Consider the following 25,338-nt stretch of genomic DNA (forward strand, 5'->3'; position numbering starts at 1 on the left):
CACCACTAAAGACCATTCCTGTGTGCAGCGTCCGTGAGGCCCCACACCTGCTGCCCAGGGGACGCAGCTGAGCTGCGCTGGGTTTGGGGTGGTAACCACGGTGCACCTTGAGCCCTGTCTTCTTGTCCCTTCACGGCGCTAAGCCCGGGGTCACCGCGCGGTTGACCAGCCTTTCTGTGCCCCTCAACTCTGAGACAGAACGGGAAGAGTTGCCTCTTTTATTAGACGGGGGACAGGCGGGGATCCTGACACGCTTCTCTCAGGCTCCCTCCATTGCATCCTGCCTACAAGTCTCCCGAGGTCTCCGGCTTTTCCTTCTCAAAATGCCTCTTCTGAGGACCCTGGGGGCGGGGGGCAGGAGGAGCGTTAGTCACAGGGGTCCAACCAGCCGCCTGCGTCACTCAGAGTCGGCCCTGTGCCCACTCCCAGCATGTCCCTCCCCCACTTCTTTTCCAGCAAGAATCAGTGCCCTGGGCTGGACTCCTTAAAGCCTCCTCCTTTGGATGAGTGCAGGAGCATGCGTGCCACCCCAATCTGCTCAGCTTCCCTACTCTGGGGCAGGTAGGATGTGGTGTCTGAGCCCCAGAGAACAAGGCAGGTGGGCTCACCATGAAGGCCCTCTTCTCTTGGGCTGTCTGGAAGCGGCCGTGGCCAAACTTGGAGGTGGTATCGATGAACTTGAGCTCGATGTTCTCCAAGGACCGGCGGCTGTGCTGCACCAGGAGGGACTGGGGACCCGTGGGAGGGGTGGCATCAAGGCAGGAGGTACCCACCCACCCCCCCCATCACCCCCAGCCGTCCAGTGTCTGTTAGAACCCCTCCCTTTTTGCCCTCCCCATCCCCACCCCTCCTGGAGCAGGCTGGAGGACAGGGCAAGCCAGTCCCCTGACCCCCCCACAGCAGATGGGGATCCCACTTCCCAGCCCACCACCGGGCACCAACCTTCCTCAGGGTGATGACCCGCTTCTTGGTGCCAGCGATGCAACCCTTCAGCATGACGAAGTCGTTGTTGACTTCCCCATAGTGGGGGAAGCCGCCCTGTGGGAAGGTGGGTCCAGGAAAGGGGCTGCTGAGTTAGGGGGCAGCTGGGGGCCCTAGGAGAACTCCCTTGGCCTGGGGTGACACCCTGGATCACTAAACAGGGCAGCATCTTGTGATTATCTTATCAATGATCTCTGTTTTACAGAGAGGGAAACTGAGGCTCAGAGGGTGAAGTCACTTGCTCCAGGCCCCACAGCTGCTATATACTGCAGCTGGAATTTGAGCCCAGGCAGCCTGACTGAGACCACAGTCAGTCAGAGCCACTGCATTCTGCATCCCATGACAGCAGCTGGGGTACAAGCCTCAGAGGAGGCTCTGAGGTTGCAGGAACAGCAGGGCTTTCATCCACCCAGGCAGCTGCTTGCTGGTGCCTGAGCTCTTGGGGCAGGGAAGCACCCTACACACCTGCCCCACACATGCACCCCAGGCCCATCCTCACCAGTGGTGTGATGGACTTGTCGGTCACGTCGTAACTGGTGGATGCGTTGTTCTTAACCACCTTCCCATCCTCTGTGTGCAGCCCCCAGCCAATGCGGTAGATCTGCCAGGAGGACAGGGCACATTGGGGCAGCAGGTGGCCTCTGGGCTAAAGACCCAGGCACTGGTAGGGGCATTTCAGAGCCTTTGGGGGCCCGGCAGTATCTGGGTCATGCGCCCCACCCACTGGGGTCTGGTCCCGGGCATCCCCCCAACCAGGACTCCAGGCAGACCTTCTTGTTGAGCTCCGTGCGGTGGTGGTAGCCCTTCTGCCCAGCCCGGGCAATGGAGCAGCCCACGCGGGCAGGGTGCCAGGCGCCAATGCAGGCCACTTTGCGCAGCCCCTTATGGGTCTTCCTCGGCAGCTTCTTGGTGTGCCAGCGGCTTGTAACCCCTGGAGACAGGAGGGGCTGGTGGTTGAGAGGCCAGCCTGGCCCCTACTCTTTCCAGGCAGGCTTCCCAGAGCCGCAACCCCACCCAGCCCCACCTTTGACTCCCCGGCCCTTGGTGACAGCAATGACATCGATGACCTCGCTCTGGCTGAACACGCTGTGCACCGGCACCTGCTTCTCCAGCCGGGCCTGGGCCCAGGCCACCTTCTCGGCCACCGTGCCACCATTCAGCTGGATCTCCATGATGTGGGCCTTCTTCTGCCGGAAGGGCAGCAGCTTCATCTGTACAACATGGCATGGCCAGTTGGTTCCCAGAAAGTCACAGCCCACTTTGTGCACACATGGCATGACCAGCTGGTGACCCCTAGCTTTCATGCATGTGTTCATTCAACAGATGTTCCCATGCTCTGGTCTGGCCATGGACCATGTCTTGTGCTAGGCACCAGGGATACAGCATGACATGAGGCAGACAGGGTCCTGGCCCTCACAGAGCCACCATCTAGTTGGGGGACAGAAGCCTCTTGGAGAGGCCTAAGTGTTCTGATGGAATATTGAGGGCAGAAGGGACAGTTACTGCATGTAAGGGTGGTCAAGGAGAGACTCTCTTAGGAAGTGACATCCATTTCAAAAAGGAACCGCTAGGTAAAGATCTGAGAGCTTTTGAGTCAGAGGGAACCACATATGCAAAGGCCCTGTGGCAGGGAAGATCCTGGGGAGTCAGTAGGACAGAAAGGAGACCAGTATGTCTGGACCATGGTAAATGAGGAGGAGTGGGCTGGACGGAGTCAGAGGTGAGCAGGGACCTGGCCAGATGGGCCTCGCAGGGAACAGCTCAGACTTTATTCCAAGTGCAGGGTATGACATGATTTGACTCATATTTTTAAACATCTCTAGCTGTTGCTGTATGAGACACAGGCTGTACGGACAGAGGGACACAAAGATAGGATCAGGTCATAGCATAGTGCTTGACAAGTCCATATGGAGGACCTGTTGCCTCCAGGGCTCTCAGTGGGTGAGGGGGCCACCACAGTGAGCAAGAAGCTGTGACCCTGCCCCAACGGAGCTCAGGTCTGTTGACGGAGATGGACTTTAACCAACAACACACATAACCAGGAACTGCAAGTGTGCGCGTAACTGAGGTGGGTGGGGAGGGGGAGGTCACCGCTCAGGGCCTAGGGAAGGCTTCCCCGAAGGTTCTAGAATAAGCCAGAGGGTGTTGGTAACCTGTCAGCTCACAGGAAGCCAGACCCCACATACCAATGTTGAGGCAGCAGTCCCTCCACATCAGATGTCTGGCAGGAGATCCAGGACTTTCGGGCCATTTCAGGGCCTTGCTGGACCACTGGGTGTGGCCAGTGCCCCACAGTCCTCAGATGCACTGACCCCCAATATCCCATCCCTGGGTCTGCAGGCAGCCAGCCCAGCCAGTCAGCCAACACTTTGGGCCTGTGCCCCAGGCACATGGTATTTTTAGGCTGACATCTGCCAGGGCTCCTGGAAGCTGGGGTGTGGGAGAGGGGAGGAGGCCCAGGGCGTGGATCCGCTGACCTGGGTGTGGACAATGACCCGAATGACCTTGCAGTACTTCTTCATGGCAGCAAAGTCCCTCTGCAGCTGCTTCTTGCCATCGGCGTCCCGCCACCTCCTGCAGGCCTTGGTGAAGGCTTTCTTCTTGCTCTTGTGCCTGAGCCACACACAGAGGCTGCTCAGCAGGTCCCAAAGGGTAGCCTCCACTGCCCACAGTCCACCAAGCAGGGGTCTTAGGACAACCAATGTCCCCCTCCCCACTTCCCTCCCCAGCAAAGGAGGCCATTACTGGGCCCCTAGGGTCCCTGAGCTGGTTCCAGTCAACATCTCTAAGCACGGACTGTCCCTCCCTCTTAAGGCCTCAGTTTCCTCCTCTGTAAAGTGGGCCCCCTCCCTGCCTCCCAGAGCTGAGAGTGAGCAGACGTGCCAGTGCTTGGGGGAGAGGCATCCTGGCCAAACTCCTGCCCCTGGCCCACCTTGCGGCAGCTGCTGAGCCCATTTCTCAAGGGAACAGCCAGGACTGGCTGGGACCCATGCCACATCATTCCTAACCCCCGCCAGGACTCTGCAAGGTGAACAATATTATCCCCATTCTGCAGATGAAGAAAGCAAGGTTCTCAAAGGTCAGAGCCCCTGGATGAGAGGCAAGTTGATAACAATTGCAACAGTGAAAACGGGGCCAGCTGGGGTTTGCTGCGCTCCTTCTCTGTGCAGAGCACATGACACGCCCTGTTCCTCCACTCCTCACAGCACCCCAGATGCAGGGACCTCTCTCGTCCCCATTCAGTGGTGTCCATTGAGGGTGTGTGTGTGTGTGTGTGTGTGTGTGTGTGTGTGTGTGTGTGGCTGGGGTGTGATTTCTAAGAGGTCAGTCAGTTCGCCTGTGGTCACACAGCCTGTTCTGACTCGGAGGCCCAAGATCATCACCGCTAAGAAAGGCTATGCTATGCCTCTCCCTCCACAAGGAAGGAGGTGTCTGTAAGGTTCCTCAGGCAGTTGAGCCTTCCCTTTTCAGGACTTGATGCCAGGGATGATTCGAGATCTAAGAATGTCATTCTAATGAAAAGAGCTTGTCAGTTACTTATTTCCCTTTTCACCCTGGTTGCTAGGAAGCTTGGAACCAACTATGACACTCCACCAAATTACTAACTTGGGGAGGTGAGTTTAGCTGAGTGATAGAGCATGTGCTTAGCATGCACGAGGTCCAGGGTTCAATCCCCAGTACATCCATTAAAAAAAGAAAAGAAAAAAAATTAATTCCTTACCCTAAGTATGAGAATATTTGCTTTCCTTTCTCCTCTAATCCAATTTCCTCTCCAGTTCCCTAGTTCTTGTCTTTTGTTGACATGAAGGCATCACACATGCATGCACCACTGCTGCCCAGTCACCCCGCTTATCCCCACACAGGGCTGGGGAGTGGTGGGCGGCCCTCACCAGTCCTTGTAGAAGCGGCGGCGGCACTCGTCACTGAGATGTTCCGCAAAGATGGTCTTGAAGCTCCGCAGGCCTCGAGGGGTGGCCACGTAGCCCACGACACCCACCACCACCAGAGGCGGTGTCTCCACAATCGTCACTGCCTCCACCTCCTCTCGCTTGGAAATTTCTGGATGAAACCCAGAAACAGAGTCATGGAGGGGAGCCTCAGAGTCCCACAGGGGAGGAGGGGGAGGGAATGGAAGAGTTGAATACAGCCTTGCCTGTCCACGCTTGGGGCTGCTGGGGACAGAGGCCCCGTGAGCAGGCCCCCACTAGCCTCCAGCCCTCAGCTTCACCACTCCCTACTCTGCTCTGTGTGGGGAGCAGCCACTGGTCAAGGCCATGCAGGTGTTCTGTGCCAGCTCTGGCTCTGAGATCTCAGACAAGGCCTGATGGCTCCCTGCCTCCGTTTCCCCATCTGCCCATCTGGGAACCTGGCTAGGAGAGCAACAGCCCGGGGCAGCATCCCCCTAAGGGTAGGGTTGGGCCTCCTTTAGTGGAGCACAAATGAGTGTTAGGAGTATATGATGATGAGTTCTAGGAAAAAATACCTAAAACTTGTCCAAAACCTGTGGTTTTATAGATGTTATTACTGAGGCTGATAAAAGTAAAAGAAGAGCATGTTTTAAATATATATTAGGAGAAGCAGGGAGGGTATAGCTCAAGTGGTAGACCTCTTGCTTTGCATGCACAAGGTTCTGGGTTCAATCCCCAGTACCTCTGAAAATAAATAAATAAACCGAATTACCTACCCCCTAAAAAAAAATACATATATATATATATATATATATATATATATATATATATGACAAAGAACCAATGAGTGGTCCCCAGGAGGTTGAGGGAGGGTTGGCTGTGGATATAAAAGGTCCGCAAGAGGCACCCTGGGAATGTTCTGAGGTGCTGGGTATACACATTTACACATGACAGAACCACAAGACAGAGAAACACACACACACCCCCTGGTGAAACCTGAATAAGGTGAGCAGATTGTATCCATGTCACCATCCGGCTGTGACATACTACCACAGTTTTAAGAGAACTTTCCATCAGGGAATCTGGGTAAAGGGGATGTGGGCTCTCCGTATTATTTCTTAAAATAATCACCTGTGACTCTACAATAATCTTGAAACCAAAAGTACATTGGGGTGCCTGCCTTCACATCCTAGCTCCTTCAAGTTTCATAACTGCTTGGTTTCCTCATTGTAAACTGGGGCCCACGATAGATCCATCCTCAAGGGGTGGCCAGAGGTCAGTGCTGGATTACAGTCAGTGGCCTTGCCCTTTCTAGGATTGTTTCCACTCCTGGAGCCCAGTTCTAGCTCCTAGTATCTGGAAGGGTCTCCAGATCTTCTGGTCATCAGGCATGCTCTGCCCGCCCCCACCCCTGGGGGGCCCCTCGCAGCCACTCACTGAGCCCTGGCCGGTGCACCTCCCGCAGAGTGTGCGTCATGCCAGCCTTGTAGCCCAGGAAAGCCGTGAGATGCACAGGCCGGCTGGGGTCGTCCCGAGGCCATGTCTTCACCTTGCCCCGATGCCGGCGGCTCCTCTTGTGTGGCAGGAAGCCCAGATGTCCATGCCGAGGGGCAGAGAACTTCCGGTGGGACTGGGGACAGGAAGGGAAAGAGGTCAGAACTGGGGTCTTCCTGGTGGGGGCAGCTGGATGGTCCCAGAGCCCAGAAAGGAAGTGAGCTGGAGACCCCAGCCTGAGATCCAGTGGTCTTCAGTGCCTGCTTCTGTCCACAAGAAAGGAGGGAAGCGTCGCCTTGGGCAGCGTCTTAGGGACGGAGCCAGCTTAAGCCTTCCTCACCCATAGGCTTCCTGCCTCGGTGGCCCTGCCTGGCTGGGGCAGGAGGGGCAGGCCTGCACTGTGGCCGAGGGCTACGGGGGAAGTGGGCCACTGCCATCTGTCCATCTCCTTGCCTGTCCTCCTAGGCCTGGAAGCCCAAGCTCAGGCCTCCTGCTGTCCCCTGTAACCACCTACTCCTTCTCAGGCCCAAGGACTGTCTCTGGTGGGAGAGACTTCAGAAGCTCCCCTGTCCCTCCCCAGAAAGCCAGCATGCTCCGGCTCCAACCCCAAGCCCACTGACCATGGTGGTCGGTCCCTGCGGGTCAGGAAGGTAAGGGGCCTCCCTGCCAGGCGCTGGAGGTCGAGCGGCAGGTCCAGGACACACAGCAGCCAGATCCCAGATTTAGCCCCTGGCAGGGGAGCTCTGTCATCTCCAGTGTCAGGCATGGGCTCTGGTGCCAGGAAGAGGCCTGGCCCAGGGCAGGGCAAAGGGGGGCAGCCCCTGGGTTGGGGACACCTGGAGCCAGGGCTGGCCCTCCTTTCCTGCAGGGTCCTGGGACTAGGTCCCACACTTTGCTTTCTGCCTCCTATGACCCTCTGGAACAGGAACAACTTGGCCTGGTAGGGAGGCTGAGAAATCTGTTGAGGGGTTTCTCTCAGGCAGCTGGCATTGGAGCAGAGAGGATTCTTGTACTGTCCTGAGGACTGTGAGCCTGAGCTGGACGAACGGGGAGCGATGGGGAGGGTTGACTCTGTGCCCAGAGGATCACCAGGGCCTTTACTCCATATAAGGATCCCTTGACTCTAATAGCTGTGATCTAAGAATATTTATTCACCCTTTCTTTTACTTTTCTTTTTTTTTTTAATGGAGGTGCTAGGGAGTTGAACCCAGGACCTCATGTATGCTAAGCACACACTCTACCACACTCTACCCCCCACCCTGCCAAGAACATTCAGACAGTTTTAGGAACTTAAATTTTGCAGTTTTGATTAAAATCTCTTATTTTTTTGATTCAAAGATTGTAAGGTTTTAAAGTTCTGTAGCTACAGAATCAGAGTTTTAGAGGCCTGAGATATTGCTGAGGGTCAGCGCATTTTGCATCATTAGATGCTAAAATCCTCCGCTACTAAAATATGACAACTCTTTGTTTTTGTTGTTTTTGAATTACAAAGCTACTTTTAACACTTGGGCTGAGCCCAGCAGGGATATAATCACTGGAAGGAGTAACCTGACAGTCCCAGAAGTGGCCCAGGGGAAGAGAGACTACCGGAAGGACGGAAGCTCCGAAGGGATGCGCTGTAGGCTCAGGACCAAAGGGAATGCCAGCGATGCTGAGGCTGTAAGCACGTAGTGGGACCGGCTCCAGATACTCAGACCAAGAGCCAGAGGGTTGGACATGGAGCCCCAAAGCTGCTTGGGTTCCTCTCTCTCCTCTGCCTTTTTCTGTTTCTGCTGCATGATCTCCAGGTCACTCTGCTGCTGGGTAGCAGCACAAAGTCTTCATCTTGGCACTTTTCCGTAATGGAGTACCATACTCTGCTTTCTTATATTCTTTTGGTGGGCAAGCTCACACTGGTTACTGCGGGTCATGGCAATGACTCCAGCCTAACTCTGTTGGTTCCCCTCATTCAGGCCGATGTTGCAGGCCGATGTTATGATTGGCTGAGTCTGATAATTTCTAAGAGTTCATGATTTGAAGATTTGAGGTTTCTATGATTGCAGATTCTGTGTGTCCATAGGATTGATGACTCCGTGTCCCTGACCCCAGCCTCTGGGCAGGAAGTGACCAGCACTCACCCTCCCTGGTGTTGGTCAGAGGCTGTGCCAGGTATGGAGATCATAGAGGTTGGCCAGGAGGACCCTGGTCAGTGGAGCTGCCTCAGGGGCACAACAGTGCTCAGGGCCAGGATGGAGCCATCAGAACCAGAACAGATGTAGGTATGTGCATAACTGGATCGTTTTGCTGTACACCTGAAACTAACATTGTAAATCGACTATATTTCTATAAAAAATAAGAATTAAAAAACAAAACAAAAACAAAAACAGGAACAGAGTGCCCTGCACCCAGGGTAAGAATTAATTCTCCTTACTTGGAGGAGGGGTCGGAGGGTGGGGTGGGGCAAGCCCCGCCTCCTGTTCTGCCCCAGGGAGGCCCCCCTCAAGCTCACTGGCATGAGCCAGTCCATGAGAGGCCCTGGCAAACCCAGTGGAGCCCAGAGAGGGCTGCAGCAAATGGGCAATCTTGGAAGGCTCCCTGGAAAAGCAGGGCGTTTGGTAGTTTGTGTTATTTTTTGTCTTTGCTATTTGCTTGCTCTATTGGCCTGAGGTCTCCAGAAGAGCCCAGCTGTGTTCATCAGTCGGCTCCCTGCTGCACTTGGCACGCAATTGGCAGTTCAGACTGAATGAGTAGATTACTTACTCCTGTGTCTGACTCGTCCTAGAATGTAAGCAAGGATCCTTGATTCCTTCACTGCCGTATACCAAGCGCCAAGACCAGCGCCCAGCACACTGTAGGCGCCCGTCGCGTGTGCAGTGGGCGCCATGGTCCCAAGCAGGGGTGCTGGCGCTGCGAAGCAGCTCCCTAGACCAGCTTGGCCTTGCCGGACGAACTACTAGTCCCATCGTGCCTTGCGGAGGCTCCCAGCCCCCGGCGACCTCGGCTACGGACTAATTACAGGTTCCATGATGCATCGCGGGCGCCAGCCGTCCTGCGCAAGCGCGACCGCCGTTGGGTGTCCTCTGTACGGGCGAACTAGGCAGAGGGGTCGAGGCGGAGGCCGGGGCAGCGAGTCTGAGAGCAGAGTCAGCCGCGCGCCGCAGCCATGCCGGACAGCTGGGACAAGGACGTGTACCCCGAGCCCCCACGCCGCACGCCGGCGCCCTCGCCGCAGACCTCGCTGCCTAACCCCATCACCTACCTTACGAAGGCGTTCGACATCCTCGTGGACCGGCCCGTGACCCTGGTGAGAGGTACGACCCCCCAGCCCGTCCTCACCGCTCCCCGGGGCCCCCCACCGCTCCAGGAATCCCACACACCATGGGCCCGGTCACTCAGCCTGAACCCCACCCCCGCCGCATCCCAGGCCTCGCCTCCCAGAACGCTCCCCACTACACTAAGCGGTGCTGTACGTCCGCTGCCGCCTGAGGAACCTTACATGCACCCCTGGTCTCCGGCCATGTTCAAATATTAAGGGTTGTTTGCGGACTGCAGTCATCTGTCCTGAGGCTTGTCTCCCTGCACACTTTGCATCCTGCGTTTTGCACCGTAGGCGGTCAGCAAAGGGCAGTTGAGGTGCTGCGGTTCTCCACTAACCCTTTGCACGCCTGCAAAATGTCCTGGGTAGTCAATGGTGGCCGAGGTCCCCTCCACCTCTAGTGCTGTAAGTTGTCCTCCGTGTGTGCCTACGCTTGAGAGCTGCCCAAATTACCCCGTCTCTGGTCAAAACCAGGCCAGTGTTTCAAACTGTTGTCTAGTTTATGAATCAGCCGTGGGGCAGCAGCAAGACCACGCTATGCTCTCAGTCACTAGTGCCAGGCAATTGGTCCTTGCATCTAATTAATCAGTTCTTTCATTGAACAACAAAACACTGGGATGCATAGCATTCTCTGGTGGTTCTTTGGGAGGAACCAGACCCGGCTCCAAAGTCTGGAAGACACAGCAGTAGAACTGCTCCCTCTTCCCTGTAGCAATTTTTAAAGATATGTTTTATGTGTCTGGATAGATGAGACCTGACTAGATCCAACTTGTTAATTTATCCATGGGGAAGTTGAGGTCGGAAGGTCAGTGGTGGTGGAACTGGGACTAGAATCCCTGCTAGTGGCGCCCCGTTGGGGCCTTTTTGCCTACACAGTGGAGTCCTTGTGCTGTTGGGGCTTGCAGAGGAAGTGTTCTGAATCCTGCTGTCTCTCTGGGCCTCAGTCCCCTCTCTGTAAATGAAAAGGACCTGCCCTGTGTAGGATTGTTGCAGAGACAAAGTGAGACATATTAGGGAACGTGAAAGGTTGGTACCTGGCTTACAGGAAGCTATCCATCACCATTTGTAGCCTGGTCCTTTCTAGGACCATCTCTGCCAGCCCACACCTCTTCTTTGGGAGTCCAGTTACCAGTCTTTGTAAAAGCTGGGAACATTTGGGAAATCTGCCTCTTCCATGGCTTAAGAGAAATAACAAAGCTCAGGGCCCAAGCTGGCCTGTCCAAACAAATAGGGCCTTTGGGTCTGGGGTTCTCTTTGCAGAGTTTATAGAGCGGCAGCACGCCAAGAACAAGTACTACTACTACCACCGTGAGTTCCGACGGGTGCCGGACATCACAGAATGCAAGGAGAAGGACATCCTGTGCATGTTTGAAGCAGAAATGCAATGGAGAAGAGACTAGTACGTTCTGCCCTTGGGCTTTCATTCTTAGTACTGAGAGCCCTACGAAGTGAGCATGTCCTGCCGAGCATATCATTCCCTCTTGATGCCATAGGCTGGTGGTCAGCTAGCAAGAATGCTTCCTGGGGTCGGCCCAGACCTTGGGGGTAAAAGGGCCAGACCACAGGGTTCCCAGGCCCTGCTTTCTTCATTCTACTTTCCCTGAGTGCAGGGAAAGGAATCCTTGTAGACCCCTTTTCTTGTTTTTCTTTTAGCAAAGTTGATCAGGAAATTGTCAACATTATCCAGGAAAGACTGAAGGCCTGTCAGCAGAGGGAAGGTGAAAGCTACAGGCAGAACTGTGCCAAGGAACTGGAGCAGTTCAGCCAGGTGTCCAAGGCCTACCAGGACCGCTGTGAGTGAGCCTGAGCCCCCGCCCCAGTCTGCCCCCAGGTCCTCCTGCTTCTGCCACCTGACGTCCCAGTCTGCACACAGCTGTGTGCTGAACCCTTTGCTAAAGGTGGTTCTTAACTCCTGCATAGTTTCTACATCACTGCCCAAAGCATGCCAATTAGCTCAGTCTCCAGCAGTGTAAAATAATCCTACCTTGTCCCCTTTCTGCTCACTAACCTGTCTTAGCTGCCCAGTATTCCTCCCTGCATGGAGAAAAGACCCCAAGTTCCCATCAAGGCAGAAGAGGCCCATGACTCCCCTTCTCCATCTCTTTCCCAGATCACGACCTGGGGGCCCATTATTCTGCCAGGAAGTGCCTGGCAAAACAGAAGCAGAGGATGCTGGCAGAGAGAAAAGCCGCTAAAGAGGCCGCTGCTGCCTGAGGCAGCTCTACGAACGCCCTCACTGTTGCTAAAATAAAGAGTAATGGAACTTGTCTCTCAAACGTCTTATTGGCCCCACTTCCCTTTCAAATTCAGCCACCACTTTTAAAAAAGAAATAAAAAGCAACTATAAACAGGCTTCATTCACTTTATTTTTTGCATATAAAACTATGTGGTGGCCACCGCTGGAGCCTGGGTCCTCTGCACAGAAACTCTGGTGTGGGTCTTTACAAGATGGTCAGTGAATTCCTAGAAACAAACAGAAGAGATTTCAGTTGTAGCCAGACAGACTGCCACCCTCTTCACTTGCCTCACCTGTAAGGTTGGGGGGCAGACAGTACCTGATACGGAGACTTGGTGAACACAGTCTCCTTCCAAAGATCAGGGGTGAGATAGCTGTAGGTCTTGGAGATGGCATCAAAGGTGGCCTTAGCTGGAAACAGGGTAACAGAAGAGAGTTGGTGAATTCACCAGAAATAAAACTGGAGATTGCAGATGGAAGCTGTTGCACTCCTAGGAACAGAGAGGCCACTTTGGACCAGTCTGTCGTGCATTAGGAGGGCCTTCCTCTCTCTCTCTGAAAATACGCCAACCACACACAAGAGTGTGATTAAGCGGAGCTGAGAGAAGCCATGGTCTACATGTGGGCCACCTACCAAAGTTGCCCAGCGTGGCAGTGCAGCCCCTGGCAGAAGTGTAGCAGTCATCAATACCAGCCATCATCAGCAGCTTCTTGGGCACCGGGGCTGAAACAATGCCAGTACCCCTGGGTGCAGGGATGAGGCGCACCAGCACAGAACCACAGCGGCCAGTCACCTGGGAAGGGTGGAGTTATCAGGAGGTAGACTGGAGGGAGCCTGCACCATTGCAAGCCCCATCATTCAACCTCAACCAGCCTACCTTGCAAGGAACAGTGTGAGGCTTGCCGATCTTGTTCCCCCAATAGCCTCGCCGCACAGGGACAATGGAGAGCTTGGCCAGGATGATGGCCCCCCGGATGGCTGTGGCTACCTCCTTGGAGCACTTAACACCCAAACCAACATGTCCATTGTAATCCCCAATGGCGACAAATGCCTGCAGAAAAAATGATGTGGGTGGTGGTCCACTGGCCTTCACAGCATCAGTAACTTCCCACCACATAGGGTCTGTTGCGCCCCTCAAGGCAAGACTGGCCACCAGGAGGCCAATCTGAGGTCTCAAGGAGATCCTTTCTCTCTCTCCCCATTACGAAAGTCACACGCGTGGAAACAAGTGCAACCATGCAGAGCTGAGAGAGTCTCACAAAACACCCTGACAGAAACAGCCCAGAAAAACAAGACGGCTGGGTTACCTTGAACCGGGTCCGCTGGCCAGCACGGGTCTGCTTTTGCACAGGCATAATCTTCAAAACCTCGTCCTTCAGGGATGCCCCCAAGAAAAAGTCAATGATCTCAGATTCCTACAAGAAAAAAAGGAAACTTGTTACAAAGATATATGATAAAAAGATTCAAACACCTGTGCTGGCTTCCAACAGAACTGACTTTTTATTTGTCCAACCGTTTTCTTTCACGTTGACTACCCAATCAGATGGAAAAGCCCGGCATCCACATAGTCTAATACAGAGCACGCGGCCCCTCAATAGTCAGCCAATAACAGGTCTCCCTCGATCCCAGGTCAAATGAGACTCACCTACCCCAGGCCCCTACCAAAAAAATAGGCCCATTCTTACCTTGATGGGCAGGGAGAAGAGATATATCTCCTCCAGAGACTTGATCTTCATGTCCTTCACCAAGCGGCCCAGCTTGGTGACGGGGAGCCACTGGAAGAAAATTCGCGTAAGATGACCCGGAGGGCCTGCCCGCTGCCGCCCAGGGGCCCGCCTCACGACCGTAGCCCAGGCCTACCTCCTTGTCCTCTGCCTTGCCTCCGCGAGCTCCGCGGCCGCGGCCGCGACCCCGGCCCCGACCGCGACCCCGGCCCCGGACGCCGCTGCCGAAGCCTCCGCGGAAGCCACCACGGCCTCCCATCCCAGGGGCCCCAGGGCCTCCGGGGCCTCCGGGCCCTCCCGCAGCACCGGCGTCATCCGCCATTTGCTGAAAAGAGCGACAAAAACCAGTTGGTCACTGAGGCCCTAGCATCTACGGCCGCCGAGGGCTCCCGGGCCGGGTTCCAGCCACAGGAGGCGGGAGCGCCAGCCCGGGTTCCACCCGATGTCGGCGGATTCCCGCCTCCCTAGCCCTCGGGAAGCCACTGCCGCAGCAAACACTTACGTGTCGTCTCGATAAAGAAGGAAGAGGCCGCGCCAAAGGGATAATTTTATATCGCGCCAAGTGCCGCGAGATCTCAGCTGCCTCGAATCACAGGCCAATAAAGCAGCCTGTGACTGGCTCCGCGGTGCTCCGCCCTCGCCTAGCTCTGCCTGTGACTGTGTGTCTGCGGCACCGGAACCTGCGCGACTGGGCAGCTGCTATAAAGTCCCGCGCCGCTGCCACCTCACTCTCTTGGGTTGCAGGTAGGTTAACCCGTCTGGGTTGGGTCCTTCATGCGGCACTGTGAATGCGGTGCGGGGAGATGATTGGGAGGTCGGCGTCAGTTGAAAATCGCCTGCGGCTTTGGCCGTGGCCGTGGGTGAGATTCGGCGCCTAGAGCCACTGGGGGCCTCAGCTCACAGCTCACTCCTCGGTGTGGGGAGGTGAAACCCAGGCCCCAACAGGCGCCGCCGTTCCGAGCCCCGCTGCGGCTGCTCGCGTGCCCTGGCCTCTGGCCTCTGACCCTTGACTCCGTCTTATACCCGCAGGACACCTGGATGCTAAGAGCTTGAGGCCGCCGCCGCCAGGACCGCGGGGGAGAGGGTCCTTGTTCTCGTCTTTAAATAAAGCTGTTAGTCTAACTCAGCCGTGTGTGGGTGTTCTTGGTCCTCCGCCCATCGCCCGGGAAAATGCATCTCTTGACGCTGGGACCGAGGTGTGCTGTGGAGAAGAGACCCTTGTGGGACACCTTCCCGGCCTGCTTTGAAAGATGCCATGCAGGGGCAGAATCTGGTTTTGGTGGTTGCCAGGTGACTCCGAAGAGCCCACCCCCCGAAAACTGGCAGTCAGGTTTGAACTCATCTTGTGTCTACCCACACCCCATAGCTTCCACATTAGCAAGTAAAGTACTTGGAGCTCGGTATAAGTCAGGCTGGACCAGGAAACCATTAACAAGGGTGGGAGTGTAAGATTCACAGTTCAGAGGCTTACAGTAGTTCCCTGTTGTTCTCAGGACAAGGTTAGGGTCTTTAGGATTAGATGAGGTTAAGACTCAGTGGCACTGAACCTGCAGTTCTCTTCTGTGCCTCATGTTGGGAACATGCTGGTTTCCCAAGCTGGAATTGATTTCCCCATGCCTTTTCTCTTAGGCTTGCCCATATGTTCAGAGATTACCTGCTCTGGGAGACTTTCCCACATACTAGACTCCTCTGCTGTGGTACCACAGGTTGCATGGAAACCTGGTCCCCACAACTGGTCTGTATCCTGGAGCTAGCTCTATGGGTCTCAGATCCTAAGAGACCTGATGATGGGTGCCTAACCACCCACCCTCCTCCAGCTCTTGGGGATCTGGGCAGTAGTGAGGAAACAGGAACAATCACTGCGTTTCTACTGAAGCCTCAGCTCTCGGGGGAAGTAGCTGGGAAGAAGCTTGGTTCCCAGCTTAGTGGTGTTTGAAGATCAGCTGTAAACCACCCTCGCCAAAGGCAGGGGCTCTAGGGATCCACCCTGGTTCTGGGCTACCCCACATCTGTGACCCTTGAAAGGGGAGCAAGGGCCAGGTGGTACCCTGGGCCAGGGCTGTGATTGGCCTGAGCTGGACAATGCCACTGTGATGTCGGCCCACTCCTGGTATGAAATGGAGGCTCCCGAGCCCTGGGGGTCAGTGGAGCTGCCGTCCAGACACAGATCATGGTGAGCCCTTAAATTTGTGCCTAACTCCAGAGACCTGCCCAGAGCTGGACACCATTCCTCACTGAGATAATGTGGACAGTGTGGTACAGGATCCCAAATGGGACAAGGAAACCTTTCAGAGGGGTCAGGCCAGGTCTAACTCCAGGCCAAGGCCAGCTTCTGCACCTGGGGATTGGTAGTCATGGGGGTCTTGACTGTCACAGCTGCCCCCTCAAAGTGGGTGCTGACCCAACCCTCCACCTGGGGCTTGCATGTGGCCCATCTCCCACCCAAATCTTCCTGGGGTCCCCCCTCTGGGTATGGGGAGTCAGGGAATGGGATCCAGGTCCTGATGCTGGCCTGTCCTTTGCAGAGTGGAGGGTATGATCTCAATCTCTTCGCCAGCCCTCCTGACTGCAACTTCCTGTGTTCTGTCTGCCACGGGGTTCTCAAGAGACCAGTGAGGTTGCCATGCAGCCACATCTTCTGCAAGAAGTGCATCCTCCGGTGGCTGGCCAGGTGCTGCTACAGGGCACCCAAGAGGCTGGGAGGGCAGGGGTCTGGGGGGGCCATTCTTGGGGCCCAGAAGAGAGAAGAAAGGTCTGCCAAGTACCGGGTCATGATGGTCATAGGGTTCAGCTGCCAAGTCTCCTGGGATACTAATATTAAGTCTAGTCACCCTGTGATATCTGTGGCCCCTAGCCCCAGCCTCAGAGCTGAGAGCTCCCTATAAAGCCCTCTTATACCTCTTCCAGCTAGAGAGGAGGGACCCCCAGGGGAGGCATGTTGCTGCCACTTGCTCCTCCCCCACTCCCAACAATCACCCCAACTCATGTCTCCTTCTAGACAAAAGACCTGTCCGTGCTGCAGGAAAGAGGTGAAACGGAAAAAGATGGTCCATGTGAATAAACTCCGGAAGACCATTGGCCGTCTGGAAGTCAAGGTAGCTCAAAACACCCACTCCCACCACCCAACACTCTTCTTCCCTGCAGGGTTGAGGGTGCAGAGCCAGGAGACAGGGTGAGAAGAATCCCATCCTCAGAACTGAGGGTTTCTCCTCTATACCTGGCTGAATTTGAGTCACATCTCTACCACTTACTTATCTGCTGTGTTACTTTGGGCAAGTTACCCAGCCTTTCTGAGCTCCAAGAGTCTCAGCTGTAACATGGGGATTATGGAGGATGAAATGTCTGCTCTGCCTACTACTACTCTCCAGCCCCTAATTTAATAGATGGGGAAACTGAGATGAAAAGAGAAGAGAAGAGAAGAGGAGGGGAGGGGAGGGGAGGGGAGGGGAGGGGAGGGGAGGGAAGGGAAGGGAAGGGAAGGAAAGAAGCCTGGTATACATACAATGCACCAGACCCACCCAACCATGTAACTCCCTGTTCACCAAACCTCAGGACTTGCCCTCATCCTCTTTGAGATCTAAATTTTTTTCCCCACCTCCAAGCATTTGCCCTACTGTTTCCCTCTCCATCACGTCATTGGTGTCAAAAGAGCTTGGGAGGCTCCCAGTTCAGTGGTTCCCGGTCAGTGGAATGTCAAGGATGGAACATTCTGTAGGGGATGGGCAGCTTATGGCTGGCAATGCCCAACATGGTTTAGCTTACACAATGCTCCCCTCTACCCACAGTGCAAGAACGCCGAAGCTGGCTGCCTGGTGACGTGCCCACTTGCCCATCGTAAGGGGCACCAGGACTCATGCCCTTTTGAGCTGATGGCCTGCCCCAACGAGGGCTGCATGTCTCGGGTGCCTCGTGGGGACCTGGCCGAGCACCAGCAGCACTGCCAGCATGGTGCCCATCAACGCTGCCCCCTGGGCTGCGGGGCCACACTGGGCCCAGCCGAGCGTGCGAATCACAACTGCTACCGTGAGCTGCGGGAGGCCTGGAGCCAGCGCCAGGAGCGCAGCCGGACCCTGGTGTTGTGCCTGCTGCGGCGCATGCGCAAGATGCACCAAACCACCAACCTCATCCGCCGGCAGCTGGCCCAGCTCGGAGACTTCCTGGAGGAAGATGATGCCCTGCTCGTGGGCGCCCCACAAGAGGAGGCTGAGGCCACCCCAGAAGGCAGCTTTGGGGCTGAGTTGTGGGGGGCCCAGGACCAAGGTACCTTGTAAATAGAGGGATAAATAAACGCAGAGCCCAGGCCTGGCCGCCTCACCACACCTCTGTGTTTGCTGACCTTACACCTTTACCACGTTTGCAGGCCCTCTCACCTTTCCAGGCACTATTCTCTTCACCCCAAATGGTCATTCTGGCCTTTCTCCTGGACCTTTGCAAGTTCTTCCCAACCAGTTCTTCACACTGGCTGCCTGGCAGGCTCTTCCCCTGGATCTCTCTTTTCACTCAAATGTCTCCTCTGTGCAGAGGTTTCCAGATCGACCTCTCCCAGTCTCCTTCCCAGTCACCTTCTACCAATCTGTTTACCAGCTTCACAGCCAGCAGTAGTACAAACAGCTTAAAACCCTGAACTCAAAAGCCAACTCCTCACAATGATTCCCTGGGATCTCCCATTAGTTTCTGTTTTCTGCCCTATACCCTCCCTTTCCTACTAAATCCCTGCAGCCACACTGGCTTCTGTTGCTCCTAAACACCAGGCCTGTGCACTGGCTGTTCCTCAGATAATTACAGGGATCCCTGCTTCACCAAATTCGGGGTTTTGCTCGTGTCACCTTTTCAATGAAGCCTTCACCCCCAATTTAAAATTGCACCCCTACACTCTGCTCCATCCCTCGCCATGCTGTATTCTTTCCACAGCACTCATCACTTAACAATCAAGATTATTCCCTGCCCTTTCTCTGCCTAGCCCTCACCCCACTAGCTTGTGAGCTAGTCAAGAACCAGCTTCTCTAGTGCCTCCTAAGCGTCTAGAACAGGGCTTTGCACATAGAATGTGCTCAATCAATATTTGAACGACTCTGAAATTACCCGATTTATTAATTTACCTGCGTTATTCCTCATACTAGACAGTATGAGGTTAACAGCTCTCTGCTCAGGCACCGCACCCGACCTCGCTTGTCCCCAAATCCCAGAGTCCCGAAGGGGCAGGAGTCTTGGGATTCAGTAAACATTTCCCACGAATATCTTTTAAAATTTCTATCCAAAGGACAGGCAGCTGGCTACCCCAGTCGCTGCCAGTCTACCCCACCAGTCCCCGGGGCTTCCAAACAACTCTACACCCCCACCTCCGGGCCGGAGACGCCTCTGCCACCTTCCGCTTCCTGACGCGGCGGCCAGTGCCCACAGCAAAGATGTCGCCGAGCCCGCGGTGCTGGTGACGTCACAGTCGCTGCGGGAGGTGACGCCATCTCAGCGCGCCGATTGCGCAGCGCGGCGACCGTGCGGAGTGGCGCGCCGGTCTCCCTCACGCGGCGGCGGCAGCGGCGACAGCGGCGACATGGCGGAGCCCGCGGCCGGAGTGGGCCGCTTCAAGTCCAAGTAAGCCGCCACCCGGGAAGGGAGCCGGGCTCGCGGCCGGAGTAGCGAAGGCGTTCGCTTGGCTCCGGCACCCATTCGGGTTTGGGGAGGTGGTGAGGGTTGCGTACGACAGGTCCGCGCGGTCGTGGCGGCTGCGATATTACAAAGTGGAAGAGGCTGCACTGACAGCTCTCGCGGACGGCGGGCACTGGAGCGCGGCCGGGTTACTTAAACTTGGAGCGGGTTTGGGGGTGAGGACGAAAAACCCTAGAGGAGGAGGAAGGGGCGGGCTGAGCACCGTCGAGGCTGGTCCTGGGAGCGGGACACCCCACCTCCTAGGGGTAGAGAAAAAACCACTACGCCTAGGTTGGGCGACCTGCTGCCCCATTTCTCCAGGGAGCAGGAAGAGAAGTCAGACGCCGCCTAACCATATGGAGCGCAATCTGATGGGATAAACGTATTAAAGCAAATAATTTCCATCAGTGGCTGTGACAAGCACTAGCAAGGGGAAGCCCGGGTGCTGGGATGGCTGACTGGGTTTGGAGGTTGAGGGGGTGCTCCATTTCACCTTGTTAGTCAGGCTTCTTCCAGTAGAGTTAGCCAGGCACCTTTGAAATTCTGGAGGAGAAGCCCAGGTCACAGGCAGGAAATAGCCTGGGTGAATGGGAAAGGTCAGCAGAGGCTTCTCCAAGCAGGGTTTTGTAAACAAGTAAGGAGAGAGAAGGGTTTGAAGGCAGGGTGGCAACATAAACAGAGTTATATTCTTAGCAGCTTCTCTGAGAGCAGAGTTTGAGAGAGTGGTAGAGACCTGGCAGAGAGGCTGGAACAACTGTCCAGAGAGGAGAGTGCAGTGGCCTGGACCAGCATGGAAGTAGCTGAGAGGGAGTGGAGAGGACATATGATGCCACCGAAATGAGGGCAGCTTGGAGAGTGGGATGGAGGAAGGAGCCAGGGTTAGGGAAGAGGTGGCCTGGACCTCAAGGATGAAGATGTTGAAGAGGATGCTACTCTGGGTTGGTACCCAGGCCTGGCCTCCCATGGCCAGCAGGGGGCCCCCAAAGCCTGGCCTGCTCGGTAGTGGGGAATCTCTGAGAAGACTGGGCTGTTGGACTGCCTGTGCTGCCCTGGGACTGGTGTGTGTCAGCGTCCAGCTAGGGTCCCAAATCTTCTGTAACATAGGGATACCAACACCCACCTCACAGTGTAGCTGAGAGGGTTAAAGAAGATAACAGAAGAGTTCATGACCCTCTCTCCCCCATGTCCCCTCCATCCCTGCTGCTGCCCAGAAACTCCTCAAGGGCAGGTCCCTATTGCGTTGACCTCTGGGAAAGCACCTAGTATAGAGCTGGCACTGGGGACCAAGGGTTGGGTACCTCACTGTCTTCTGTCTTCCCTCCAGTTATGCTGTCGAGCGCAAGATCGAGCCTTTCTACAAGGGCGGGAAGGTGCAGGTACCAGCCCAGGGAGGGGCAGAGTTGGCAGGGTGAGGCAGGGGTTGCAGAGTGTTACCTTGGCTGAGACCCCTTTGTCACCAGCTGGACGAGACTGGGCAGCACCTTTTCTGCGTCTGTGGTACCAGAGTCAACATCCTGGATGTGGCCTCAGGGGCTGTGCTGCGGAGCCTGGAGCAGGTGAGGGCTGAGAGGGTTGGGGTGAGGGGCTGGTGTGGAGGGCAGCCTTGTCTCATGGCTGGTGCTCTATGTCTACTCTCAACCCTCAGGAGGATCAGGAGGACATCACTGCCTTTGACCTCAGTCCTGATAATGAGGTATATGGAACAGGGACAGGAGATGGGCTCCAGTACATCCCAAGCAAACTGAGTTGATGAGGACAGCGTCCATGCCTCAACCCCCAGCTGAACTGCATCCTCCCCCAGGTGCTGGTGACAGCTAGCCGGGCACTGCTGCTGGTTCAGTGGGCCTGGCAAGAGGGCAGCATCACCCGCCTGTGGAAGGCGATACATACAGCCCCTGTGGCCACCATGGCCTTCGACCCCACCTCCACACTGCTAGCCACAGGTAGGACCTTGCTGGATGGGTGGGTTGGCTGGAACCAGGCAGGGGGCTTTGGGCACACCGGCCCTCTCCCCACTTCAAACACATTCCTACAGGTGGCTGTGATGGGGCCGTGCGTGTCTGGGACATCGTGCGGCATTATGGGACACACCACTTTCGGGGCTCACAGGGTGTCGTGCAGTGAGTAGAGGCTGCAGAGGGTGGGTGGAGCATCAAGGTCAGGGTAGCACAGCTCACCAGCCCCACCCCACCTGCTTGCAGTTTGGTGGCCTTCCACCCGGAACCCGCACGCCTGCTACTCTTCTCCTCAGCTGCAGACACCGCCATCCGGGTGTGGTCGCTGCAGGACCGGTCGTGCCTGGCCGTGCTGACTGCCCACTACAGTGCTGTCACCTCTCTGACCTTCAGTGCCGACTGCCACACCATGCTCAGGTCAGTGACCAGCCACCCAGGCCTTGGCAAGAAAGGGAAGGCCACAGCTGAGGCCCAGGAACTGAGATGGCTGTTTTCCCTCAGCTCGGGCCGTGACAAGATCTGCATTGTCTGGGATCTGCAGAGCCTCCAGGCCATGAGGACTGTGCCAGTGTTTGAGGTAGGGGCATCAGGGCCAGTGAATGGGGCAGGGTGAGGGACAGGATTGCCACCTCTGACCCACTCGTCCTCAGAGTGTAGAGGCTGCAGTGCTGTTGCCAGAGGAGCCGGTGCCTGAGCTGGGTGTGAAGTCCCCAGGCCTACATTTCCTGACTGCTGGCGACCAAGGTGTGTGGGGCTCGGCCAGGGTGGGCAGCAGGGGCCAAAGGAGGCTTGTGGACCTTGGAGTCCTAGCAGCCCGTGTCCCCAAACAGGCATGCTGCGCGTGTGGGAGGCAGCCTCTGGGCAGTGTGTCCACACACAACAGCGGTTGCCAGGCCCTGGGCGGGAGCTGACCCACTGCACCCTGGCCCAAGCCGCCGGCCTGCTCCTCAGTGTCACTGCTGATCACAACCTGCTGCTCTACGAGGCCCGCTCCCTGCAGCTCCAGAAACAGGTGAGCGAGTGCTGCCCCTGCTCAGCCCATAGGCCTGAGGGTGCCAGCCCTCCACCTACTCGGTCCCTGACCTGTGTCCCTCTCGCCCACCCCTAGTTTGCTGGCTACAGTGAGGAGGTGTTGGACGTTCGATTCCTCGGGCCTGAGGACTCCCACATTGTCGTGGCCTCTAACAGCCCCTGCCTGAAAGTGTTTGAGCTGCAGACGTCAGCCTGCCAGATTCTCCATGGCCACACAGGTGAGGGCACTGGGCCAGTGCCCCCGGGACCTCATACTGGACTGGATTGCCCCCACTTGCCATAACTGATCTCTAACCCCTCCCCCTCCACCTTCTCCCAGACATCGTCTTGGCCTTAGATGTCTTCCGGAAGGGGTGGCTCTTTGCCAGCTGTGGCAAGGTGAGGCACTATAAAAGGTGAGGGTACAGGTACCCAGGTGGGGAAGCCCAGCCCAGGATCTGTCCTCATCCCTCCCATCCCCAGGATCAGACCATCCGCATCTGGAGGATGAACAAGGCTGGTGAGGTGACCTGTGTGGCTCAGGGCTCTGGGCACACACACAGCGTGGGCACCATCTGCTGCTCGAGGTAGCGGTTCAGGGCTGGGTCCAGCGTATCATGGAGGCAGAGGCCCAGGCCCTGCTGATGGGGCTCCAGCTTAAGGAGATGGGAGGAGAAGGAGGCGGCTTTGGCCTTTGCTCACTGGGTCTCCAGGGATATGGAATGGAGAACAGGGGCACCCCTACATGCCATTATTGGGGGTTCCTTGGAAGTGGCCTTGAGGCTGGGTGGATAAAAGGGGAGGGGTGTCACAGCGGGGAAGGTGACACTGAGCAAGGCCCAGGTGGAGAAGGTACTGTTTAGAGCTGGAGGTCTCGTGGTTGGAGCCCAGTCGCCTGGTATGACAGCACTGAGGGCGGGCAGAGCAGGCTTGAGGGCGGGCAAGTGGTCCTAGATGTGTATAGGGCTGACATGAGCAGTTCCCTTTCGGAGACAGTCTGTCTTTCTGGTCTGGACCAAGGTCTGACAGACCTGAACTATGGTGCACTGGCAGACAGGGCCAGCCAGGGCTCAGCAGGTGTCTCCCCATCCCCCAAATCGGTCCTTAGGCTGAAGGAGACCTTCCTGGTGACAGGCAGCCAGGACTGCACAGTGAAGCTGTGGTCCCTCCCCGAAGCCCTGCCGTCCCCAGGCTCAGTCCCAGTCGGGGGCCCTGTCCTCCTCCAGGCCCAGGCCACGCAGCGCTGCCATGATAAGGTAATGGCACACAGCACCAGGTGGGGCATGGTGAGGCCCCTGCTGGGACAGGGGTCTGAGCTGCTGCCCCCTCACATCACCAGGACATCAACAGTGTAGCTGTTGCCCCCAACGACAAGCTGCTGGCCACAGGGTCACAGGACCGCACAGCCAAACTCTGGGCCCTGCCACAGTGCCAGCTGCTGGGAGTCTTCTCAGGCCACCGACGGGGCCTCTGGTGTGTTCAGTTCTCACCCATGGACCAGGTGCTGGCCACAGCCTCAGCTGACGGCACAGTCAAGCTCTGGGCGCTGCAGGACTTCAGCTGCCTCAAGGTAAGCTGCCCTTACCCCAGGCGAGGCCCTCTGCCCGCTGGCATTTCACACCTTCCCCCACCCCACCTTGCAGACTTTTGAGGGGCATGACGCTTCTGTGCTGAAGGTGGCCTTTGTGAGCCGCGGTACCCAGCTGCTGTCCAGGTGAGTGGGCTGAGGGCGGGGTGGGACTCGGGGTGAGCTGGGGGGCAGGCCCCAAGGCTGAGCCCTCTCCCAATCCCAAACCCAGTGGCTCTGACGGGCTTGTGAAGCTCTGGACCATCAAGAACAACGAGTGTGTGAGGACGCTGGACGCCCACGAGGACAAGGTCTGGGGGCTGCACTGTAGTAGGCTGGATGACCACGCCCTCACCGGCGCCAGTGACTCCCGCATCATCCTCTGGAAGGTGCATGGGCTGGTGGGGGTGGAAAATGGGCAAGGCAGCATGGGCCTGCCTGCTGACCCCATTCTGACCCCAGGATGTGACCGAGGTGGAGCAGGCAGAGGAGCAGGCCAAGAGAGAGGAGCAGGTGGTCAAGTAAGTCCGGGGGTCTCCACCTGGCCCTGCTTGGGAGTCCCACGCATCAGTGTCAGCCCCTTGGAGTAGGGCGCACAGGCTTCCCTTCTCTTTATAGCCTGTGGGAACCAAGGCTTGGACCAGCAACACAGCTTCCCACCAGTGGGTGCTCTGCTCCAGGCTTCAGACCCCTGATGGCTCTGCCTTTAGCTCCAGCCAAGTCTCCCAGTGGCCCTGTCCCCTGTCCTCCCTCCTTCCCCCACCAGGCAGCAAGAGCTGGACAATCTGCTCCATGAAAAGCGGTACCTGCGGGCACTGGGCCTCGCCATCTCCCTGGACCGGCCCCACACGGTGCTGACCGTGATCCAGGGTCAGTGCTGCCTCAGGGGCTGGACAGGAAGGGCAGGGTTGGAGGGAGTCTCAGAGATCTGTGGTGTCCCTTCCCTGGGGCTCAATCTCCCCTCCTCCCACAGCCATCCGAAAGGACCCTGAGTCCTGCGAGAAGCTGGAAGCCACGGTGCTCCGACTGCGGCGAGACCAGAAAGGTTCGGGGTGGGGAGGTAGGGGCTGGATGATGGCTAGTAAGGGGCAGTGGCCCAGCAAGCAGGTCTGACCATCCCTGCCACCCACAGAGGCCTTGCTGCACTTCTGTGTCACGTGGAACACCAACTCACGGCACTGCCATGAAGCCCAGGCTGTGCTAGGCGTGCTCCTGCGGCATGAGGCCCCTGAAGAGCTGCTGGCCTATGAGGGTGTTCAGGCCTCACTTGAGGCCCTGCTGCCCTACACCGGTACGTGGGCACAGCCCAGGTCGGGGCAGGAAGAATCCAGCTGGCCCCCATGGACCCCTGACAGCCTTCTGTTTTCCCCCAGAGCGGCACTTCCAGCGGCTCAGCCGGACACTGCAGGCGGCCACCTTCCTAGACTTCCTGTGGCACAACATGAAGCTGCCCCCCCTCCCCGTGGCCCCCTCTGCCCTCTGAACATGCAGAAAGATGGACTTTGCCATCTCGGCACGCT

The 25,338-nt window shown here is 56.7% G+C and overlaps 5 protein-coding genes, 3 non-coding genes and 1 pseudogene across 8 annotated transcripts; 4 read left to right on the forward strand and 5 right to left on the reverse strand.

The window, feature by feature from the left end:
• Positions 1-202: 202 nt before the first annotated feature.
• RPL3L (ribosomal protein L3 like) lies at positions 203-7,151 on the reverse strand. Its single transcript, XM_010992619.3, has 10 exons — positions 7,004-7,151; positions 6,327-6,519; positions 4,872-5,040; positions 3,459-3,594; positions 2,006-2,192; positions 1,752-1,912; positions 1,481-1,582; positions 943-1,038; positions 609-728; positions 203-341 (listed from the first exon to the last, which is right to left on the reverse strand). The coding sequence occupies exons 1-10, from the start codon at positions 7,004-7,006 to the stop codon at positions 285-287; spliced, it is 1,224 nt and encodes a 407-aa protein (XP_010990921.1). The 5' UTR covers positions 7,007-7,151; the 3' UTR covers positions 203-284.
• An 815-nt stretch (positions 7,152-7,966) lies between these two features.
• LOC105099728 (small EDRK-rich factor 2-like) lies at positions 7,967-8,297 on the reverse strand (annotated as a pseudogene).
• A 1,088-nt stretch (positions 8,298-9,385) lies between these two features.
• NDUFB10 (NADH:ubiquinone oxidoreductase subunit B10) lies at positions 9,386-11,945 on the forward strand. Its single transcript, XM_010992618.3, has 4 exons — positions 9,386-9,673; positions 10,939-11,077; positions 11,332-11,471; positions 11,789-11,945. Exons 1-4 carry the CDS (start codon positions 9,526-9,528, stop codon positions 11,890-11,892), a joined length of 531 nt encoding a protein of 176 aa, XP_010990920.1. The 5' UTR covers positions 9,386-9,525; the 3' UTR covers positions 11,893-11,945.
• Positions 11,946-12,024: 79 nt separating this feature from the next.
• On the reverse strand, positions 12,025-14,159 carry RPS2 (ribosomal protein S2). Its single transcript, XM_031447718.2, has 8 exons — positions 14,142-14,159; positions 13,776-13,964; positions 13,601-13,690; positions 13,223-13,330; positions 12,793-12,966; positions 12,549-12,708; positions 12,234-12,325; positions 12,025-12,141 (listed from the first exon to the last, which is right to left on the reverse strand). Exons 2-8 carry the CDS (start codon positions 13,959-13,961, stop codon positions 12,061-12,063), a joined length of 891 nt encoding a protein of 296 aa, XP_031303578.1. The 5' UTR covers positions 13,962-13,964; positions 14,142-14,159; the 3' UTR covers positions 12,025-12,060.
• LOC116151979 (small nucleolar RNA SNORA64/SNORA10 family) lies at positions 12,393-12,522 on the reverse strand. Its single transcript, XR_004135574.1, has one exon. It is a non-coding gene; the product is annotated as a small nucleolar RNA SNORA64/SNORA10 family (small nucleolar RNA).
• LOC116151978 (small nucleolar RNA SNORA64/SNORA10 family) lies at positions 13,036-13,169 on the reverse strand. The gene has a single exon (XR_004135573.1). It is a non-coding gene; the product is annotated as a small nucleolar RNA SNORA64/SNORA10 family (small nucleolar RNA).
• A 300-nt stretch (positions 14,160-14,459) lies between the features above and the next one.
• Positions 14,460-14,586, forward strand: LOC116151981 (small nucleolar RNA ACA64). The gene has a single exon (XR_004135576.1). It is a non-coding gene; the product is annotated as a small nucleolar RNA ACA64 (small nucleolar RNA).
• A 260-nt stretch (positions 14,587-14,846) lies between these two features.
• RNF151 (ring finger protein 151) lies at positions 14,847-17,940 on the forward strand. Its single transcript, XM_064478324.1, is given in 4 exon segments — positions 14,847-16,310; positions 16,638-16,734; positions 17,425-17,879; positions 17,881-17,940. Coding segments are annotated over 4 exon segments (903 nt in total). The 5' UTR covers positions 14,847-15,993; the 3' UTR covers positions 17,915-17,940.
• Positions 17,941-19,104: 1,164 nt separating this feature from the next.
• TBL3 (transducin beta like 3) lies at positions 19,105-25,334 on the forward strand. The gene is made up of 22 exons (XM_031447715.2): positions 19,105-19,231; positions 20,610-20,661; positions 20,746-20,841; positions 20,931-20,978; positions 21,087-21,228; positions 21,321-21,405; positions 21,487-21,657; positions 21,742-21,817; positions 21,891-21,984; positions 22,071-22,252; positions 22,349-22,490; positions 22,592-22,650; positions 22,735-22,838; positions 23,360-23,507; positions 23,591-23,821; positions 23,895-23,965; positions 24,051-24,207; positions 24,281-24,339; positions 24,585-24,688; positions 24,792-24,863; positions 24,951-25,109; positions 25,192-25,334. The coding sequence occupies exons 1-22, from the start codon at positions 19,191-19,193 to the stop codon at positions 25,299-25,301; spliced, it is 2,403 nt and encodes an 800-aa protein (XP_031303575.1). The 5' UTR covers positions 19,105-19,190; the 3' UTR covers positions 25,302-25,334.
• The last annotated feature ends 4 nt before the right edge of the window (positions 25,335-25,338 follow it).

The sequence above is a fragment of the Camelus dromedarius genome, chromosome 24 (genome assembly GCF_036321535.1).
Source record: "Camelus dromedarius isolate mCamDro1 chromosome 24, mCamDro1.pat, whole genome shotgun sequence".
In the NCBI taxonomy this organism is placed as follows: Eukaryota; Metazoa; Chordata; class Mammalia; order Artiodactyla; family Camelidae; genus Camelus; species Camelus dromedarius.